At 53.8% G+C, this 22,213-nt stretch overlaps 1 protein-coding gene across 1 annotated transcript in view; it reads left to right on the top strand.

The window, feature by feature from the left end:
- Nucleotides 1-22,213, top strand: part of KCNQ3 (potassium voltage-gated channel subfamily Q member 3) — a 136,313-nt gene that overhangs the window by 97,009 nt on the left and 17,091 nt on the right. Inside the window, exons 2-8 of the mRNA XM_084864453.1 lie at nucleotides 12,650-12,740; nucleotides 13,935-14,061; nucleotides 15,165-15,337; nucleotides 17,359-17,514; nucleotides 18,555-18,665; nucleotides 19,221-19,316; nucleotides 20,865-20,959. Of these exons, the coding sequence (XP_084720579.1) occupies nucleotides 12,650-12,740; nucleotides 13,935-14,061; nucleotides 15,165-15,337; nucleotides 17,359-17,514; nucleotides 18,555-18,665; nucleotides 19,221-19,316; nucleotides 20,865-20,959 (849 nt within the window). The remainder of the gene's footprint in view (nucleotides 1-12,649; nucleotides 12,741-13,934; nucleotides 14,062-15,164; nucleotides 15,338-17,358; nucleotides 17,515-18,554; nucleotides 18,666-19,220; nucleotides 19,317-20,864; nucleotides 20,960-22,213) is intronic.

The raw sequence follows: 22,213 nt of genomic DNA, 5'->3' as shown, positions 1-22,213 counted from the left end.
TCTTCTGCAATGCCCTGCTTGGTCCTATCCATGCCCATGGTTAACTGACCACCTGTGAGCTCAGGACTCCTCAATTTCTAGCTCCAGATTGGCTCTCTTAAGAGTTTCAGCTTGTCTATTGTCTAGCCATCACTGCCTGGAAACTGCCCACAGGCACCTTCAACACAACTGTCAAATTTACACCCATCCATTCTCTTCCAAACCAAAGCTCAGTGGTGGGCAAAAGCCAGCCGTGCCACCCTCCAGTCCCTATTGTGGTCGGGTCTCCATCCATCTCCCTGCAGTCACAAGGCCTCGATGTATTCCATCTCGGCCTGCTCCTGCTGCTGTCCGGGGCCACTGGCTTGGTTGAGTCCCTCACCAGCAGTCGCCTGGGAAAAGCTGTCACTGGCGGCAACTTCTGTGTCATGCTTCCTCAGAACCACATCCAGAAAGAGCCTTAGGAAACACGCACATGATCACACCCCTTCTCCCTGTTTCAAATCCTTTGTCAGGGAGGGAACACGCCTTTCTACACTCATAGGTTCGGTAACGGGGCTCTGCAAGTTAAACTGACGAGAGGCAGCTGACTAGGAGAAGATTGCAGAAATGGTAGCTCAGAGAAAATGGGGCTCATATACCATCTTCATAGGAGAAAGGGGAGGGGAGAGGGGGCACCTACGGAAAGAGGAATGACCTGGGGCAGTGGTCGGCAAACTCATTGGTCAACAGAGCGGCAAACCACGGCTTGGGAGCCACATGTGGCTCGAGAGCTGCAGTTTTCCTCCTTCCCTTCCTTTCTTCCTTCTTTCCTTCCTTCCTTCCTTCTTTCCTTTGCCATCCCAGTTAATTTGAATTGCCATTATGTGGCAGATGCTGGGCAAAGCAGATTCTCATGGGCAGAGTGTTGTTGAATGCTCAGAAAGAATCTGGATCCAGTATTTGAGTTGAGCACGGATTGGAGATGAGTTCCTTTTCCAACCACTTGCAAGAAGGAGTGCCCTGTTCCCTGTGAGGCAAGTGCCACCCTCAATCTAATTCTGACACTTTTCAGAGATGGGGGGGGGGGGGGCAGGATGACAGCACGCCTTGGGGTTTGGTTCTCCGGGAGCAGCATGTTCCTGTGACTGGCGGGTTGGTGTGTCAAACTCCACGTAACTGAGACCAAACGTAGGGAACCAGTTCAGACTCAGGGGATCGAGGAGGAATGTTCTCCAGAAGAGCATTGTCTCATGTTCAAGGGCATATCGACACTTAGAGTCTCCACTGTGCCTCACGGTAGATGCTTGGAGTCGCCACTGCCATCAGCTTGGGCCTGGGCTAGTCAATCCATAAAGTTAACTTTGAAAAAGCAACTCATCCTATTTATGTTTGTGTGTGTGTGAATTTTAATTATGGGCTATCTATCACTTTCTGGAAGAATGCTAGAGTAAATTGTAAATCAATACGTTAAATCCATTTGGAAACAAAATATTCTAGAGCTGAGATTTGTTATCAGATTTTAATAATTTATTCCTTTTTGGTGTTTACCAACATTTACTCTACACCTGCCCTGTGCCAGCCATTGGGCTCCACACCGAGGTGCCAGAAGTGAGGTCCCTGCCCCCAGGACTTAGTCTCTCAAAGTGTGTGTCTACCGCGCTTTGCCAGAATCCCTCAGGCTTATCACCAGTTCAGATGAACCCGGCCACACCCCAGGCATACAGTCCAGTGTCTACAAGGGAGACTCTCACAATGTGCGTTTAGAATAAGTTCTCCTCCGAGCACTCTCGTGAGCACTGAAGGCTGATGTCCTTCAGCGTAGAAAACGGTGGTGCTAGGCGGCATTTCGGCTTCCTCAGGGATCACAGCACTTTGGGAATCCTGCGCTAGAATTCCTTAAACACCATCGTTGCAATTAATACACATGATAGTCTAAGGTGATCAGAGGTCCCGCTTTTTAACAATTTGTCCCCAATGCCATGGGACGCGGGACAAATTGTTAAAAATCGGGCTCTCCCACCAAAAGCAGGACATCTGGTCACCTTATGATAGTCCCGTCTGCCAAGAAGTACTAAACTCAATGTGACTAAACTCAAAAGTTACTCTGGCAAAACGGTGTGACTCACTGTGCTCTGAATCCCCAGGCTCACATTGGTGCTCAGTAGGTTCTTTAAAAACCTTGCTTTCTTCCCTTCCACCTCTTCCTTCCTCCTTCTCTTTCTTCCTTCCCTCCTTCCTTCCTTTTGTGTGAAGTCTGTCAGCCATTGTTGACTACAGTTTCTCAGTGGCCTGTTTTGTTGGATGTGTGAGTCCCCACATTGTGAACAGACACACACAATCAGCACAGCACTCTCACACACAGTATGTCCTGGGACAAGACAACCAATAACCATCGCTGCCCGTCCTCTCCTCACCTGTGAAACGAGGAAACTGATTGGATTGGTTAGATGTGTTCTTACTTTTTTTTTTTTCTTCTTTTTTTGCAACAAGATCTTTTCTTTTTTTAAGTATATTTTTATTTATTTCAGAGAGGAAGGGGGAGAGAGATAGAAACATCAATGATGAGAGAGAATCTTTGATCTGCTGCCTCTTGCACATCCCACACTGGGGATCGAGCCTGCAACTTGGACGTGTGACCTCCTGGTTCATAGGTCCAGGCTCAACCACTGAGCCACGCAGGCTGGGCTTTTATTTTCTTTTAAATTAAATCTTGGGTTGAGCCACAATACCCACAGCCGATAAAGACTCCGCGCTCTGGTTAATGAGGATGCGGGCGAGGGGCTCACTGCCTCCCCGTTTCTTGGACCAGAGTGACGTCATCAGACTTGCTCATAGACAGCTCCCAAAGGCTCTCTATGGAAACTGGGTGTGAGGCCTGGACTGCAGGCTCAGAGACTGTTTATTCCGAGGTAGTTGCTGTGCGGGGGCTGAGAGGAGAGCAGGGAAGTTGTGAGGCTCCAGGGAAAACAGCGCTATGGCCTAGACACAGAGAGGAGGCGGGAGGCAGCCAGCCAGACCCCCAGGCGGACAGACAGTGCCCACCTGGTCCAGTTAGGTCCCGAGACAAGAGGATGAACGGAGAAATGACCCTCCCCGTGGAAACAGCTCTGGGAAACCCACTTACCATCGCCCCGGGCATGCACAGGGCAGAGCGTGCACAGGGCTGCTCACCCAACGTGATCCGAGACCTTGGCAGCCCCTGGCAGCGTGCCAGGCCTCCCCCCAGACCCACTGAATGGAGCCTGCACTGTGTCCCCGTCACTGCTGTGCACGATGGAGTTCCAGAAAACTGTCAGAGGAAACACACTTCCAGAAAGATGAGTCTGCGTTCCATTCCCGGTTGTCCCATTTGCTGGCGTTGACCTTGGCCAAGTCACATTGCTCCTCTGGATTTTCTCACCCACGAGTGGAGGCCATAATACCTCACAGAGAGTTGTATGGGGTGGAGGTGCCTCAGGTAGAGGTTAACACCAAGGTTACTCTCAAGCAAAGGCTAATGTTCAAAAAAAGAACACTCAACAATCACACACACACACACACACACACACACACACACACGCACACAACAGTTGGGAATGGAGCAGACCTTCCTGAGCCTCAGGGCTATTGTTATTGCTGTCTTCGTTGTCATTGTTTTCTGTTCCCATGTGGTTCAGCCCTCCTCTCTGTGTAAAGCTTCCCAAATCTTCCCTTTTTCCATCCTCCAAGCCTGCAACTCTCCCAGGACATGTGGCACCTCTCCATGGATCATGAGTTTGTCATACAGAGAAATATCCCTCTTTGTGCTTTTTGGCATATTCTCAGAATCATTGTTTACTGATAACTACGGACCCTCATTCCCATGTCTCCCCTTTGTCTTCATCCGGGGGAATGTGTGTGTGTGTGAATTTTAATTATGGGCTATCTATCACTTTCCGGAAATCCAACTAAGGTACAGCATATAAATGTTAGTAAAGACCCAGGGCCAGTAGCTGCAAGCTGATCCCACAGGGAGCTCTGGAATGTGAGCCTGGGAAGCTGGCCTTCACCCTCCTCACCCCACCCATCAGTCATTGGCTTAGCCCCGCCCCCACACATAAAGCCATTCTCCTGCGCTACTTCCTCCAAAGAATAGCAGGTAAAGCTCACTGGAGGCAGCAGCCCACGGAACTGTTCAAGAGCCTTGGCTAGCGCATGGGCAGCATCTGCTACAATTTTTTCAGAGCAAAACATAACTGCCCAAGGCTTTTGAAAACCTTTCTCTCTTTTTCCTTAACCATCCTTGCAAAGATGGTGATTTATTTCCCTCTGCCAGGAATGATATCAGAGCCCTTGGATATTGTGTTGCTGTTGATTGTGGGAGGTAGATGGGAGCCATCCTCACTGGTAACCCAGATTGGCAAGGTCATATTTGGAACTGATTGTATGTACCCAAACGCAGAGGTCCAAAGGACTTGGAGCCCCAGCCCATTCAGGGGCTGATGAGGAGGGTCAGTAAGTCCCCTGCCATTCATAAAACCACTGTTCCCAGAGCGCTGGCCGGGCTCGGCCACTACCTCCAGGTGCGGTAGTCATCAAGAATGACACTTCTGCCGAAACCGGTTTGGCTCAGTGGATAGAGCGTCGACTTGGAGACTGAAGAGTCCCGGGTTCGATTCCGGTCAAGGGCATATACCTTGGTTGCAGGCATACCCCCAGTAGGGGGTGTGCAAGAGGCAGCTGATGGATGACTCTCATCGATGTTTCTAACTCTCTCTCTCCCTTTCTCTCTGTACAAAATCAATAAAAATAAAAAAATAAAAAGAATGACACTTCTACCCTGCCGGCGTGGCTCAGTGGTTGAGTGCTGACCTGTGAACCAGGAGGTCACAGTTCGATTCCTGGTCAGGGCACATGCCCAGATTAAGGGTTCGATCCCCAGGAGGAAACATGCAGGAGGTAACCTATCAATGATTCTCTCTCATCATTGATGTCTCTATCTCTTCCTCTCCGAAATAAAAATATATATATATGTAATAATAATAAAATAAAAACAAGAAATAGGTTACAGGGAGGGGTCTCAGTGCCCAGGGAGCTGTGCATTTTAGAATTGTGTCTGAGAGCTGCTAGCCTGAGCGTTTATGAAGTAAAATGCTCTTACCCATCCTGGGCCGCCTCCACTTCTATCTCGAGGGCAGAACCGAATCTGAAGGCCACTCTGTGCCCGGCACAGGCTCGGTCCAGAGGAACCGCTCAGTGAACATGGACTGGATGAAGGACGGAGTGAGTGCATGGAAAATCCCGGAGCCTTGAGATATGAGCATGGATCTCGGGGAGACCAGGAAATTGCTAAAAACAATCAGCCATGATGGCCATTGTTTGTTCCCTGCAGCTGGTGCCAGCCTTGATGAGAGGCTTTCTCTCTCTTTCTCTCTCTAATCACTCTCATTTTGGAAACGTGAAGCCACTAAATATTTCCATTCTAGTGAGGTTTCCAAAAGGAGAGAGAGAGAAAAATCTGGGGGGTTGGGGAGGGGGAGGGAACAGCGTGAGACCAGACATTATTTTGCGTCTAGTCCGCCTTGGGCTCTCCAAAGAAACCCTGGAGCCACTGGTAGGAAAGTGCTCATGGGATCAGAAAACGGAAGGTGTTACACCTTAGGGTTTGGGTCTGAGGGGACCACTTTTTCTGTCTGAAGGTGAAAAGTCTCCAGGGCATGGGAAGAAAAGTAAGTAACCGGCCAGTTACACGCTGGCATTTTCCCCACGACCTGCAGCCTGAACTCACTAAAAGACGGGCACTATGTGGGTGAGGGAGTGATGGTTTCAGGCTTGCTCCTCTTTCTCCCAGAGCCTCTGTCCCCAACCAGCGGTCCAGAGAAAAGAAGCTTAGCTTTTGGTACATGGCTGTATTCCCTGTGAAAAGATGGAGTATCTCGTCCTAGCTGGTTTGGCTCAGTGGATAGAGTATTGGCCTGTGAACTAAAGGGTCCTGGGTTCAAATCTGGTCAGGGGCACATGCCCCCTTTGCGGACTCGATCCCTAGTACGGTGCTTGCATGAGGCAGCCACTCAATGATTCTCTCTTACCACTGATTCTCTCTCCCTTTCCTTTCCTCTCTGAATCAATAAAAATATATTTTAAAAACTGATGGAGTATCTTGCGGGAAGCCATCCAGCTCACAAGAAAGAGAATCGGGATCCCAAGCCAGGTTGTTGTAAATAGGGGCGCCTGTCTGGGTGAGTCAGGCACCGAGGGGAGCAGGGGAGCAGGAAGCAGGGCGGACGTCTGCAGGATGTTCCTGAGTCCCAGCGCCTGGCTCGCATCACGCTGCTCGCCCCTTTGAGCCCCAGAAGCTTAGATCCGTGAAAACACAGGACTTTTGTTCCTGGGAAATCAGAGATGGGAAATGTGTAGAGCAAGCATGTCAAACTCAAAGGCTAGCACGGGCCAAATAAATGAGGCATGCAGCCTGGGGGCCACGAGCCTGACATGCTTGGTGGAGAGATTCAGACAAACTCGGGGCTCTAACAGCTCCAGTGGGAATGGAAGGGCTGAGGCTAAATAAGCTGGACCCATACTTCAGTGCTGGGCCCTGCTGGTGCTGGGGACGTAGGCTCCGCCCAGCCCCTCGGACACACGCTGTCATGTCCTCGCACCTAGTCTGGTAAAGGCTTTGTCCTGAAGGACTCGGCTATGAGGCAGTTTTCTCTACCTGTTTCATCCGCGCTAGATGCTTCTGTGGCCCCATTCTAACATCTCTGAAAGGAGGGTGTGAAGTACAATCAGTGACTGTAATAATTTAATTGGCAGTTTCAGTTCCTCAGTAGTTTATACAGCGACGAGTCTTACAATTAGTTGTGTCAGAGAGAGATAATGAAACGTTATAGGATTTCTTGGTGGAGTTACCCAAAGATGATCTACGTTTGATGGGTTCCAAATGTATTGGAATAATGACAGCTGCTTCCAGTTACTGAGAAGGTACAAATTCCCAGGCACTGGGTTTGATGGACTAATACAAAACAACAGTCATAATAACAATTGCTGCAGGATTTAGTCATTCATTTATGAGTGCCGTGATGAAAAGGGTTAAAAATCGCTGGTTTAGATGGTCCAACCTGCACCTCTGTTGCACATCTGTGGCTCTGTAGGTTGGTGTGTGGGTCAGAGAGCGAAGGGTAGAGATCAAGGTACAGGTAGAGGTTTCCGTGTGCTTATTGATGAGTACTGTTCTCTTACCTCATTTCAAGAATGTGGATGGTTTTTTAAGAAATTTGATTTTTGCTCTATACCAGGGGTGGGGTACTTTTTTTTTGTTTTTGTTTTGTTTTGGGTCACTTGAATATTTATAACATCATTCCCAGGCCATACAGAATTATCAACTTAAAAATTAGCCTGCTATATTCGGTCAAACATTTAACTCACCCCAGACCACATGATTTCAAGGGCCTTATAGGGCCCGAGGGCTGGATGTTCTCTTTATTCCACAGGTAGGGGGAATCGCTGACTATCTACTTAAAGAGAATCTGCTGAAAATGGGAACCAAAACTTCATACCAACAGTGGAGAAAAGTATGAGTACTTTATCACACCCACACAAAGAATGTTATTCAAATGTTTATTGTATCTCATACGCAGCAAAACATAGGTTTTAATTGCAACACTGATCTGCTTGTTAGCAGGAACAAAGACTGAATCAAGGGCTAATTTGGGGATATGTTTTCTATGCCGAAATTACACGATAACGCAACAGGACCTCACACTTCATTTTCTCAACATTCAGGGGGATTGTCTGATACTTTTAATCCTTTGAAGCATCAATCGATTTGTCTTTAGTTGTTCCAGGAGTATTGTCCCTTGTTAATGGCTTTGGTGTGTTTAGCACAGCTCTCCGTCCTCATCTCCGTCAACTTTATGAAACCCTGAGTCTATTGTAACTCTGCCTTTCAACTTTGCAAATGGTTCACATTGTACTGTTAGGTGCTGTGCCCGATGGGGAAGGCAGAGACTGGCCTGGGAAACCGGGCACAGCGAGGACAGAGGCTGCTGTGAAGTCGCCAAGGATGTTTGCACGGAGACCTCTTCAGAGGAGTGATTTCTGGTTATAAGGACTTTTGCTGTGCTGTGCAATCTCGTAGCAAAAAGATTGGGGTAACGACTAAGAGAACGAAAGCCCTTTGAGTTGTCACTCCTGTATTATCAATGAGAAACTGGGGTTCAGAAAAATAAACCTGCCCGAGGCCATCTGGTTTCCAGGTGGTGAGCCCCGATTTAGATCCTGGCTAACTAGTTAGTTATCTGTTACTGCACACAAACTACCACAAAACTTAGGGGCTTAACACAGCACACATTCGTTATCTCAGTTTCTGGGCATCAGGAATCCCGGCATGGCTTACCTGAGCCTCACGTTCAGGTAGCTCACAGAGGCTACCGAGAGCAGCTCCAGAGCGGCTTCCTGTGCCCATTTCCTTCCGCGCTCTGCCCCTGGCCTGGGTGGAAGAAGGCAGAGGAGGAGGGGGGAAGCTTGTAGGAGACTGAAGGTGTCTGCTGTAAGGCCATGTCCAGACCTTTGACCCTGACTGGCTCATTTGCAAAGACAGCGAACCCTGCAGACAGAAGGCAGCTGTTGGCTATGCCAGGGCTCTGCCCACTCCTGGGCCCCAGCTCACTCCTGCAGGTCCTGGGGGGTTGGTGGGGTGGGGGCTGGGCAAGGAGCAGTGGAAGGGGGAGAGAGGAGAGAGGAAGGGGGGAGAGGAGCAGAAAAGAAGTTAGGGGAGGGCACAGTGACGGAAAAGTGGGGTGAGCTGAAACCGGTTTGGCTAAGTGGATAGAGGATCGGCCTGAGGACTGAAAGGTCCCTGGTTTGATTCCAGTCAAGGGCATGTACCTTGGTTGTGGGCACATCCCCAGTAGGGGGTGTGCAAGAGGCAGCTGATCGATGATTCTCTCTCATCGATGTTTCCAACTCTTTCCTTCTCTCTTCCTCTCTGTAAAAAATCAATAAAATATATTTTTAAAAAATGAAAAAAGAAAAAAGAAAAGTGGGGTGAACCAGAGAGAAGGAAACCGCCCTGTCAGAGGAGGAAAAGCATCCCTAGGGAGGCACGGAGAGCTGGAGAGCCAGGACAGGCGAAGGGAGGACTGTCCAGCCACACAAACCTGGCTTCCACCCCTGGCATCAAGTTCAAGTTAAAGAGTAAATTGAAATATGGAAGAGTCCAAAAAGCATTTCCTCTTCTCAGGTGCAGGAACTTCCTGATGCGTTTGGCTTTATAAATAAATGATTGTTCTCAAATCTCAGAAAGCGGCTCCCTGTGGTGGCTGGTGCTTTGCCTTCTTGTTGGGCAAGGAAAAGCGAAGCTCTGACAGGGGCCTGGCATCTGCTGCCCCCTGCTGGCCAAAGCCCGGCCTGCTCCCTCCCTCCAATGGGAACCGGCTGAACCTGCGCTTTGGTGATTGGTTAAGGCTGAATTGTTGCCCCTGCTGGCTCTGTGGTCCCAGACTATTCTTGTGGAAAGGGGGGAAAGGGATTGAGGTCTCCAGGCCCGACCACTGCCCTAAGCTTTAGACTTGAACTTCGGTCAGCCTACTGGTTCTTCCACTTGGCCTCAAACTCGGCAGGTCCATGGCGTGGTTCATTGTTCAGTCCTGCTGGCTCTGTGCACATGCTCCTGATGGCGGTGCCCAGCACTTGCCCACCCTGTCACCCACCCCGAGACCTCACAGCTGCTCCTCTTGCTCAGCCTCTGCGTGCCATTCGTCACAGATCCTGCCAAGACCCCCTGGACCCTCGTTTACTCTCATGGGACCCTTGTCATTTCGCCAGTCAGCCCTCACCCTCTCTCATCTGCCCATGTCAACAGCTTCCCGAAGCTGTCCTGGCATAGGGCAGACTTGGTCTATATAGATCAGCAGTGGGAAATCTTTTTGCTACCCAAGGCCATTTGGATAGTTACAACATCATTTGCAGGCCATACAAAATTACCAACTTAAAAATTAGCCTGATTGGCTCATTTGGATATTTGGATATTTACAACATCAATGGTTGAGCTTGCACCTGTGAACCAGGAGGTCACGGTTTGATTCCAGGTCAGGGCACATGCCTGGCTTGTGGTCTCGATCCCCAGGGTGGGGCGTGCAGGAGGCAGCGGATCGGTGGTTCTCTCTCATCATTGATGTTTCTTTCTATCTTGTTCTCCCTCTCCCTTCCACTCTGAAATCAATAAAAATATGTGTGTGTGTTTTTTTAATTATCCTGCTGTATTTGGTCAAACATTTAATGAACTCACCCCTAATGCTTTACCAGACCAACTGATTTCTCTTACACGGCCCACGGCCCGCAGGTCCGATGTTTCCGATAATTTAGACAGCGATGCAAGGGAAAGATACAAAGATGATATGGACATGGACAGGGAACTGTGTATATTTAAAGATCTTCTGCATAAAGTCCAAACTCTTCCCCTCTGCCTTGTCTCTCCAGAACCACCTTCTATCCTTTGCCTGTGATTCCAGCAGCAGGGCAATTGCTCGCCTCCGAAGTCAGTTCTATCCATTTCTCTAAACACTCGTGGGTTCTAAGTGCCAGACTTGGAGACAGTCGCTGGGGTTCAGAGAGAAACCAGACAGTGTCTGCCCTCAGGGAGTGGAGTCGCAGAGACCAAACACACAAGTGCAGCCCAGACACCATCTGATGAGGGGGTGGGGTTACTGTGCTCTGCAAACACTGGGTGCGCTTGGCACAGATCCCCATTCCACGCCGTTAGTTTTCCATGGCTGCCCAACAGTTAGTGGCTTGTCAGCGACACACGTTTGTTTATTGTCTCACGGTTTCCATAGTTGGGAGTCCTGGCACAGCTTCTCGGAGGGCTCAGCGTGGGGTCTCACAGTGCAGTGTGGGGCTGGGTGAGGTTCCTTTCTACAGCTTGGGCATTCTTCTCCAAGCTCATCCGGTCTGTCGTGTGTCTCACTTACATGCTAGCTGTCAGCTGGGGGCTTCTCTCGGGTTCTAGAAGCCACCACCATTTCTTGGTGCGGCTCTCCAGCCCCTTCACACCATAGCAGCTCACTCCAAGGCCAGCAGGAACCGCTCTCGCTCCATCCTGCTAAGATGGAGTCTTACGTAAAGAAGCATCGCTACAGGTGCATCTGTCTCATTGCCTTTGCTGCAGAACAAAACCTAACTAAGGGAGTGACTGCCCATCGTCTTTGCCTTGGCCTGTTGTTAGAAGCAAGTCAACAGTGCCGCCTGCACCCACGGAGGGGGTGTGCCAGGGCATGGCTCCTGGGAGCAGCCTTGGGGCAGGCCCACCGCACACGTCTCGTGGGATCTCCCGAGGGTTACATACACTCTGACGGAGCAGAGGTAGACTCTCTCTGAATTAGGTCAGCGCTTCTCTCTCCCCAGCCACGGGCTTCATTCAGCTCCATGTTCAATGCCAACTCAAGACAAAGCCACTCTCACAGGCTGTGGCTGATGGGCTGCGTTGAGGACCACAAACCTAACATTTTAGATGTTTTTGTTCTTAAAAACCTTACAGCACGTGGGGAGGCATGCCCTGTCATCATTCCCAGCCCTGAACCAACTCCCACCTCCAATTTCTTTTTTTTTTTATTGATTTGAGAGAGAGAAACATTGATTTGTTGTTCCACTTATACATTCCTTGGTTGCTCCTTGTATGTGCCCCGACCAGGTATCGAACCTGCAACCTTGGCGCATCAGGACAACACTAACAGCCTGAGCCCCTCCTCCAGTTTCTCCATTTGTGTGGCTGAGCAGGTTAGCAGTCTCACGTCGTTAGGGTTGCAACTTCACCTGGCCTGGCTCCGCACACGGTTTCACTAGACAACAGGGTCCCGCCCTGCAAGGGACTCTGGTGCCAGGTGTTGGGATGGCGTCCTGCCTCACTCAGTGTGGCGGCTCCTGTTTGTCCAGCCCCATGGTCGGCAAACTGTGGCTCATGAGCCACATGCAGCTCTTTGGCCTCTTGAGTGTGGCTCCTCCACAAAATACCATGGCCTTGGGTGAGTCTATGTTGAAGAAGTGTCGTTAGAACACTCAAGGGGCCAAAGAGCTGCATGTGGCTCGCGAGCCACGGTTTGCCGACCACGGGTCTAGCAGGAGGAATCCTCACAAACCATTCTGAAGATCCCCAACGAAAGAGGTTACTTCCCTGAGCATCTACTGACTGAAAAGCAAAACACACGGAAAGGAAACTGTGTAAGACGGGGTGATGGAGGCCTTCTCGGGGTGCGTCACGTTCTGGAAGGAGACTGTGCTTTCCTTACCCTGAGAACTTGTTCATACATTTTAACGCCATAGTCCTGTATGAGCAGGACGTGTCATTCATGTGTTCTCATTCCTGATGGTTTACTAAAGCGTATAAAGATCTTTGTCTTCGGAGGTGTGTGTGTGGGGGTGGGGGAGGGGAATCTGCAGCCCCGGGAGTTGGGACCAGGTGATCTAGGGTGAGTTCCAGCTAACTAACTGAATAACTCACCAATGCCACTAACGAGCTGGTAAAGCAGAAGTAGGCACAGCCTTGCCTTCTTTAACCGGAACATTAACCCTACCCGCCTTACAGTGTGTTACCAGGTTAAACGAATGACACGACACATGCCCGTGCCCGATGGAGGTTGTGGGGTCATCCCACTGTCTGTTCCCTTGCCCCGTCCAGCTTCGGAGCAAGCCGGGACGCGGCGCTGCCTGAGACTCCGTCTTCTCTCCCTCCCAGGTTCCTGATCGTCCTGGGGTGCTTGATCCTGGCCGTGCTGACCACGTTCAAGGAGTACGAGACGGTCTCGGGGGACTGGCTTCTGCTGCTGGTGAGATCACGGACCTGTCACAGCACCGCGTTTCTGGTTGGGCTTCCACGGCCAAGGCCAGGAGGCTGCCCCTGGGTGCAGTGTGCCCAGCTGGTTTGGGCTTCCTGGGGTCTCTGGCCAGGCCCAGGCCCGTGAGAAAGCAGTGCCTGGATCACATGGCCAGGGCTGCCGGGGCACGGGCGGGGTAGGGGGTGCCATTTGTTATTCTAGATCAGATATAACCAATGCACCAGTAAATTCTAAGCTACCGCTCCCTGTCCCCTGAAAGTTAGCACAGAGGCATACTCCATTCTGAATAAAATAACCCGCCCCCCCCCTCCCCCCGCCTCTGCTTTCCTTCCTAACCCTGAGCATCTCTGACTCTGCTCAAGGCCAAGTACTAAACCCCGTTCCCACCTAAGCTTACCTCCCCCCACGGCCTCTGCCTGCTTTCCTTTCGCTTGCCGTCAGGGTGTGGGGAAGAGAGGGGCCTAGCGTTCTTCAGCAAGGCGCCTAATGCCCTGACTCAGATTCCTCACGTCCTGGCCTGAACTATGTGCGAAGAGCAGGTGGGCAGCCGTGCGGATGGGCTGGGAGCGGCCTCCTCTGCTCCGGGCAGAGGCCCCAGGAGGGCCTGGCCCTTGGAGTGACCACACCTTGCTGGGTGCGGGCTCCGCCCACCTTTCAGGGAGCGGGTGCCAGTCCCCCATTAGGGTTCACAAAGTAGCCTTGAGAAGCTTGCCTCCCTATTCCTTGTCTTGGTTTTTCAAAGTATAAAATGAAGATAATATTACGGAGCCCTGTCTGGATGGTGCCTGGCCCAGGAGCCAGACCCAGTGATACCGGCACAGTTAGCAACCAGGGACCAGACACTGGGTGTGATTCGTGGACGGGTTCATTGACACCTCTCTTCAACACAACTGCACTTATTAGGGGCACTGAATACATTAGACAGATTTAAAAAAAAATAATCCACTGGAGCAGAAATATAGAAAAAGGGCTGGCAGGCATGGCTTAGGGGTTGAGCTTTGACCTATGAACCAAGAGGTCTCTGGTTCGGTTTCCAGTCAGGGCGTACGCCCGGGTTGCAGGCTCAGTCCCCAGTAGAGACCCGTTCTCTCTCCTCCACCACAAGCAGCAACCGCTGCAGCCACTGCAGGTTCCTGAGGCCTGGGCCCTGGCCAATCCGTGTCTCCGCTTATTTCTTCACCACAGGAAACTTTCGCGATTTTTGTCTTTGGAGCCGAGTTTGCTCTGAGGATCTGGGCCGCTGGCTGTTGCTGCCGCTACAAAGGCTGGCGGGGGCGGCTGAAGTTTGCTAGGAAGCCCCTGTGCATGTTGGGTAAGCCCACCAGGAAGCCCCTGTGCATGTTGGGTAAGCCCACCAGGAAGCCCCTGTGCATGTTGGGTAAGCCCACCCCTGAGCCACCTGGCCAAGTCCCCTTCCCACACTCTTCTCCTGGGGATGCCCCCCCTGTGCCTCCTCCTCCTCATGATTCCATAGAGCAGTGATGCTTCCTGGGCATGGGGGCACTCCTGGCATTTGGACTTGGAAGGAGCCAGTCATCCCTGCATATCTGGACTGATGGGTGGGGCAGGAGGAGAGACACTACTGCAGGCTCAGAATTGCTTCTATCAGACCTCGTTATGCCCATTTTCCAGAGGTGGGGACTGAGGCTCATGGAACTGAGTCATGTTCCATTCACACAGCGTATTCCATCCTAACATTCCATTCTGGATGAACCTAGCACCTACGTGTCCCCCTACCCCCATGTTGCTCTGTCTTGACCCAAGAGCAGCTCTGAGGAGGTGCCCTGGGCCCTTCATTCAGGTGCAGGCATTCTCATAGCAGAGGAGGTGAGAGCTGCCCCTCTCCCCTCCTGGTGCAGCCCAGGCCCACATGTTCCATCTGAACATCCTACTGAAACCACAGCGTGGCAAGACAAAGTCTGCCCCCGTGAACATGGAATCCCAGGGATGGTTAAAGTGTCAGGATTACAGACCATAGGGCTGAAGGCCAGCCAAAGGCCTGTGGGCCAACATGCCCCCTGTCTGCTGTCCCAGTGCCCTTCGCAGAGCCCTCAGCTGGGCACGCAGACTGCTTGCATACTTCCAGTCGTGGAGCGCTCACTCCCTGCCAAGGAGTTTATTCACCGTAACTCCTCTGACTCTCTCCAGATATTTTGAATTCAGCCAGTCTGTTCCTCCTCTCCATTCTAGTAGGTTCTCCTTGCCAGGAAAATGTGGCAACCTCATAGGACAACCTCACTAGCGTGTCCCATGTTCTGTCCCAGGAGGCTGATTCCGCTCCCCACGTGTGGTTGACTCACGATGTCACACGGCAGTGCTTGGCGTTTGCCCTGGGCTGGCAGACTGGGCCTGTGGTGGCTTCGCTGTGGTCCGGACGGCTCTGGTCACCGGCCCTTGGTCTGTGCTCTCTCCCAGACATCTTCGTGCTGATCGCCTCCGTGCCGGTGGTCGCCGTGGGCAACCAGGGCAATGTGCTGGCCACGTCGCTGCGGAGTCTGCGCTTCCTGCAGATCCTGCGCATGCTGCGGATGGACCGCAGGGGCGGCACCTGGAAACTCCTGGGCTCCGCCATCTGCGCCCACAGCAAGGTAGGTGCCAGGGAGAGGCCACAAGGCCACGTGGGCTCTCACGCCCGAGGGCGTGCCTCCAGTAGGGTGTCCCCAGAGGGGGGTATTCTGCCACCACTGGTGGTGACAAGGAGAAGGAGCAGCGGGGAGGGGCAGAAGCACGTGGGCTACGGGGAACTGAAGCGGGTAGACCTGGGCTCAAGGCTCAGCTCCACCAGAAGCAAACGGCCTGCCATTCAACCCTGTTGGACCCTCCTCAGGCCTCTGCCTCTGGGCTGTTGAGAGGGTGGCCTGAGCTAATGGAAGATGGCGTGGGGCGGGAGGAGAAGGCTCCAGAGTCACGCAGATGGACACTGCTTGTCCCCTCGGCGAGGAGCCCTCGGCACACGCCCAGCACGTGGGGAGGTTCAGCTGCTGTTGGTCGGTGCCCAGCCAGGATCGCCCAGCCGGGTGTCAGGCACGATGGTCTCTAATCACACTGACAGGGAGGCACGTGCGGGAGGAGGAAGTAGCCTGCCCAAAGTCATGCCCTGGGCGCACACCGGGCAGCCCAGCTCCAGCCCAAGTTCAACGGTTTGCTGCTGGGCGTGGTGGAGCTCACCTCTCCGAGCCAGACCGGCAGCTGGGACCATGGGGCTGAGTCTGACCCCCTCCCAGAGTCCCCTGCACCCGAGCAGGTGTGGAGGCCGAGGCAGGCAAGGTCCTGTCCCTGAGCCCAGGGGCTCCGTTTTCCAAACCGTAGCTGTTCCCTGGAGAGGGAAGGAGAACCGTGCGCCTCGGCTCAGGCAGGGAAGCCCTTGGGAGGCCCGGGCAGGAGGAAGCAGAGCCGGGACCCGCGGAGGGAGCTGTCCAGGGGACCAGCCCGTGTTCCCAGAGCTGGACTCTTTAGGGCCGGGAGAGGCCCGGCTCCACTCCCAGAACCAAGGAGCCCAGGAGTGTCCGGGACCTGGAGCCAAAAATGCAGACATCGTCCCGCACACACAGCCTGTGATGTGGCCTGAAGGGCCCCCATCGGCTTAGAAATGAGCCTGGAGCACCTGCAATGGCCCTCCGCCCATCACTCCCCACATCGGCTACACCCCCCCCCCGCCCCCCACTCAGCTGCCACCGACCACAGGGGCAGGGGCAGGGGCAGGGGCAGGAGCCCACGGGGCAGGGGCAGGGGCAGGGGCAGGAGCAGGAGCCCACGGGGCAGGGGCAGGAGCCCACGGGGCAGGTGCAGGAGCCCATGGGGTAGGGGCAGGAGCCCACGGGGCAGGTGCAGAGCCCACGGGCAGGGGCAGGGCCAGGGGAAGGAGCCCCCGGGCGCCCGGAGCAGCCACAGGCTCCGCCTCGGAGCTGCTGGAGAAAACCGCGTCCAGGCAGGATTACCCTGAATAGCCTTTTAAACGGCCACAAAGCACAGAACTGGGGCCCATTTTTGCTCCTCATCCATGACCATTATTCCGCCTCTTAATAACCCACAGCTAGTTTTCCTGGGCATAGGATGTGTCTTTGGTTAAGCATCTGATGGAACTTCTGACTCCCGTGTGGGGGCAGAGCGAGTGAAAACACACAGGATCGCTAGAGCCTCACACAGCGAGGCCCGAGGCTGGTGCTCACGCAGGAGCCCAGGGAGGGAGGTCCTGTTCCTACTCCCCCCCCCCCTCCCCCCCAAGTCCCCTGCAGAGTGCACACTAGCCCCCCCTAGTGTCTGTTTCCGGTGGAACGGAGCTTCAGTCTGCCCAGTCCTGTTGAAATCAGTCTCCAGAGTTCCGATCCTTGTCTCAGAGGCTGCAGTCTCTCGTGCCCCTGAAGCCTCAGAGCAGTGATAGCGGGGTCCCCGCCCCCAGTGGTGGAAATCTTCCCCTCCACCCAAGAACTCACTGTGTTAATGCTGGAGATAATGACGTCACTGGCCCCATTTTCCAGCGATGGGAGGTGAGGCCCAGAGACCGTGAGTAACTTGCCCAGGGCCACAGAGCCGGCAGAGCTGGGATCCACCTCCAGCACCCACCCCACGGCCCCCAGGGACCTCTCCCCTTGTCCTCTGCCCTCCCCAGGAGCTCATCACCGCCTGGTACATCGGGTTCCTGACCCTCATCCTATCTTCGTTTCTGGTCTACCTGGTGGAGAAAGACGTGCCGGAGGTGGATGCACAGGGGGAGGAGATGAAAGAGGAGTTTGAGACCTATGCAGACGCGCTGTGGTGGGGCCTGGTGAGTCACCCCTGGCAGACCGCCCCCTCCCCGCCCCCCCACCCCCCATGGGGATGGCCTGTTATCCACAGAGAGGGGTGGCTGCCCTCTGCAGTCAGAGAGAGCGAGATTGCCTGCATTTCCCATCCTGCCCACGGGCGACCTCACAGGCTGCACCCTGAACAAGCAATCCCCCCGTCGTGTTTATAAGAAGTCAGGCCTAGCAGCAGTCTGGTCCCAGGGTCACTGGGGCCCTTACCTCATTAGTCATGGGCTATTACAAGCAAGCCACGCATGTGCAAACACACACGGTGACACAGGCCTTCGGACACAGCTAGCGACTCAGCCCCACACCCACAGGGACCCATGGCACAAGCTGGCACCTGCTGACGGGTACTTTGCGCCAGAACCTTGCTTTAGGCATTTCACCTCTATTAACACAGGTTAAACTCAAACAACTATGATTGGACCCTTTTTAAAATGGGGAAACTGAGGCATGAAGCCATTAAGGAACTGATTCAAGGCAGACCCTGAGCCCGTTAGTGGTTGGCCTGAGATTTGAACTCCAGCTGTGGGCTGCAGAGGCCATGTTCTTACAGGCTTTGCTCTCCTGTCACCTGGGTTCACAAGTACATTTGTTCACATGAATACATGTGATCACACACAGGAGTGCACAGCCCATAGCAGACATTGGACACGCACACATGTGTACACAATACATGTAAATACACTCACAAGCACGCAAACTCGGTAACGTGGCTATACACAAAATCACACAAATACATGTAGGTACATGCACAGACATGTTTGTAATCAGTGAAGCATTTGCTGAGTCGTTGACTAGAGGTAGGAAACCCTTAACTCAGGGACAGGTGTGCCCTCGATGGCCCCCTATAAGTTCCTTGGTGCGTGGTAGCTTTTCTCCCACGAGATCTCACTCTAAATGGTCACAGCGCCCCTCCCCTGGTCAGTACAGAGGCTGGTGTGATGGGGGAGCTCAGGGACACACCCCAGGTTTCCCTGTCCCTGAGGGTCCCACGTCTGAGTCCCTCTCCCTTCAGATCACACTGGCCACCATTGGCTACGGAGACAAGACCCCCAAGACGTGGGAGGGCCGTCTGATCGCAGCCACCTTCTCCCTCATCGGTGTCTCCTTCTTCGCCCTGCCGGCCGTGAGTACCTCCTGTGCACCGAGTGCCCACACAGACCCTCCCCGCCCGGCCTGCTCTGCCTGCAGCCTCACCCTCCATCCCTTCACACCGTGAACTCCAGGCTGGCCGCTCCCTCACAGTCCCTGCCGCCTGGTGTCTGCTCTCCGCCAGCGCCGTGCTGGTCCCTTTGCCAGGAGTGAGTTCTCCTCCCAGACCCAGCACTGCCTTCCTTAGGCTGCTCAGTCGCTCCCCCCTCTGGCATAACCATGGCAGGGCATCTCGGAGCCTGTCCTGGGATGGCACGCTCCGTGTCTGCGGAACACACGGAGCCACGCAGATAACGGACTCACTCAGGGTCTCACGGCGGAAAGTGGCAGAGTCAGGAGGTGGCGGAGAGCAGAAGCGGTGGGCCAAGTGCCCCTAAGCTGGCAGAGGCAGGCCCCCCGGACTTCAAGGCTCCATTTCCCCCAGCAACCTCCCTCCCCACCCATCACCCAGTGCTGTCACCGGGGGCCGGGAGTGGGGTGGGTCCCCAGGGCGTCGGGGGGCCTCACCCAGAGCCTGACCTCCCTCCAGGGCATCCTGGGCTCCGGGCTGGCGCTCAAGGTGCAGGAGCAGCACCGGCAGAAGCACTTTGAGAAGAGGAGGAAGCCGGCCGCCGAGCTTATTCAGGTCTGTCTGCTGCGGGAGCGGGACGGGAGTAATTGTGTGTGCGTGCCTGGTGCCTGTGTGCACGCATGTGGGTGGGTGTGCATGCATGTGGTACACATGTGGGGGCATGTGAATGTATGTGGGCATGTGTGTGTCTGTTTGTATAGGGGTGGCCATGTCATGGTCTGGGACACAACCCAGGACCAGCTTGCACGTGGGTGGCTGTGGTGTTTCTGTGGTTGGCATGTGGCCGGGCTCGGTGGGTACTTAGTGACAGTCCTGTCCCTCTCCCTTCCGGGTTCTGTGCCAATCAGGTAGAGTCGGTCTCAGGACTCAGACCAACCCATCTGCTGGTGGTTTTGTTTTTTGTTTTTTTTAAATATATTTTAACAAAGAGGAAGAGAGAGGGATAGAGAGTTAGAAACATTGATGAGAGAGAAACATCGAACAGCTGCCTCTTGCATACTTCCCACTGGGAATGTGCCCGAAACCAAGGTAAATGCCCTTGACTGGGGTCGAACCTGGGACCTTTCAGTCCGCAGGCCGACGCTCCATCCCACTGAGCCAAACCGGTTCTGGCTACTGTGTTTTGTTTTGTTTTTTGTTTTTTTAATATGTTTTTATGGATTTTAGAGGAGAGAGAGAGAGAGAGAGACATTGATAGGCTGCCTCCTGCACGCCTCCCACTGGGTATTGAGCTTGAAACCTAGGCATGGCTCTGACTGGGAATCCAACTGGTGACCTCTTGGTGCCTGGATCAATACTCCACCACTGAGCCACTCTGGCTGGGCCCATCTGCTGTTTTGCTAACTAAGCTGCAGTGGAGAATTAGGGTCTTTCTACTCCCCACATTGGTCTTAACCGGGGACCCACCTGGAAGGCAGCCTGGCGTCCAGGAGCTGAGCCGGTCACTGCAGGGAGGTGTGGCCTCACCTCTTCCTCTCAGGAGCCCAGAGCCAGGGAGGAAGAGATGCCTTACATAGGGAACTGACACTCACTCTGTGTCCTGCTGTCCTGCGGCAGTGCTACCCGCTGCCTGCCGGCTCTCCATGGCCCGCACACCCGGCCCTGGGCTGCGGGCTGGGTTGATGGTGAGAGGTGGTGGCAAAGGCAGGAGTGCTCCCATCCTGTCATAGGGACTCACTGCTTCGTGGCCTCCTGGTGGCGGGGAGCACGGGGAATAGGTGGGTGTAGAGTCCTGGTTACAGCTGCCTGGGACTGAATGGCCATCACTCGTGACTGTGTCCCGGGTAGTGAGTGTCTTTGTGGGTCTGGTACGGGATAGTCCTAGATGCTACCCTACGCACTGTCCTTTCCAGGCCAGCCCAGTCTCCAAGAGTGCGCCCCATGACCCCTACCCCAACCCCGAACCATCCCAGGATCCAGTAATTCTAGCACATTAGGCTCGAACCACATCTCCGCTGTCTCTTGCACCCAGAAGTGGCACCAAAGACACTCTGTGTCTCCTATGGATTTGAGAGTCACGGATTTGGTGCCCAGACTCCTCTCTAAGGCTGTGGGGCTGTGTGAGCAGTCAGGTCACTCCAGGCCGGTCTCCTCTCCCCGCAGGCTGCCTGGCGATACTACGCTACCAACCCCAACCGGATCGACCTGGTGGCCACATGGAGGTTCTATGAGTCAGTCGTCTCTTTTCCGTTCTTCAGGCAAGTGGTGGGTGACCCGTCTGGACCGCTCAGGAGATCAACATTGGTGCCCGTGGGCACATATTAGATCACCAGGGAACTTCAAAACTCCCAGAGCCCAGGGTGATTCATCAGACTCCCCCAGGAAGGGACTCACACATCCATATTTTTTAAATATAGTTTTATTGATTTTAGAGGCAAAGGGAGAGGGAGAGAGAGAGAAACATCAGTGATGAGAGACAATGGTTAATCGGCTGCCTCCTGCACACCCCACACTGGCGATGGAGCCCACAACCCAGGCACCTGCCCTGACTAGGAATCAAATCATGATCTCCTGGTTCATAGGTTGATGCTCAACCATGGAGCCATGCTGGCTGGTGGGGCATCATTTTTAAAGAAACCTCAGATGACTCCGAGTGCCGTCAATGTTTAAGCAGGATCAGTGGCTGAGGAAGTGGGGAGCCAGTGCGAGGGGCCACCCTGGCAGTGCCTGCTTCCCCCACCCCACATGGCCTGCACCTGCTGCCACTCCGGACGCTGAGGATGGCCTGGCAGATGGTGGAGAAGGCCTGCGCTCATGGTCTTGGAGAAGGAGAAAGGATGGGGAGGGATGCCCCTCATTCTCTGACACTGCTCCCCAGCCCTCCTCCTCCTGACTTCCCTGAGCCTACTCTCTCACCCTTTCCCTCTTCCTCGTGCGTCAGGAGGGAAAATGGGCCGGAGGCTGTGTGGCCAGCCCAAGGCCAGACTGGAACCAGATGTTGAGCTGACCAGGAACTAGAAATTCCCAACTCTCCAGCTGTTCCTGTACCCCTCTACCACGATGCCTCTTCTCTCCCCATTCCTCCCCTCCCCCATCCCAGCGATAGGCCAGTCATTCACTCGTGTTTATTGTGTATGCACCGTGGGCCGGGGTATGGGGTGCTCAGATTTTGGAGCTAAAAATACAGAGGCTCTGGCCCCAAGCAGTTCATGGTCTACCGCGTAATTCTAACACCTTGCGATCTGAGTACAATCCCACTTGTGAGATCATCTCAGTGTAGATGATCATCCCTGGGGAGTTGGATAAGAAACACACCCAAAAACGGGGGCCCTTCCTGCTGGAAGGCTAAGGATGAGCATGACTACCCCAGGCAGGGGAAAGAGGCAGGGAATTCTCGGCAGAGCCCGCGTGAAGGCTCAGAGTCGTGGGTAGTAGTATGGGGCACCGAGCCACGTGGCCTGTGTTTGAGTCCTCATTCTGCTGCTTCCTAACTGTGAGACCCCGAGCAATTC

The sequence above is a fragment of the Pipistrellus hanaki genome (genome assembly GCF_964339955.1).
Source record: "Pipistrellus hanaki genome assembly, chromosome: 17".
In the NCBI taxonomy this organism is placed as follows: domain Eukaryota; kingdom Metazoa; phylum Chordata; class Mammalia; order Chiroptera; family Vespertilionidae; genus Pipistrellus; species Pipistrellus hanaki.
This window is presented reverse-complemented; position numbering and strand designations above follow the sequence as displayed.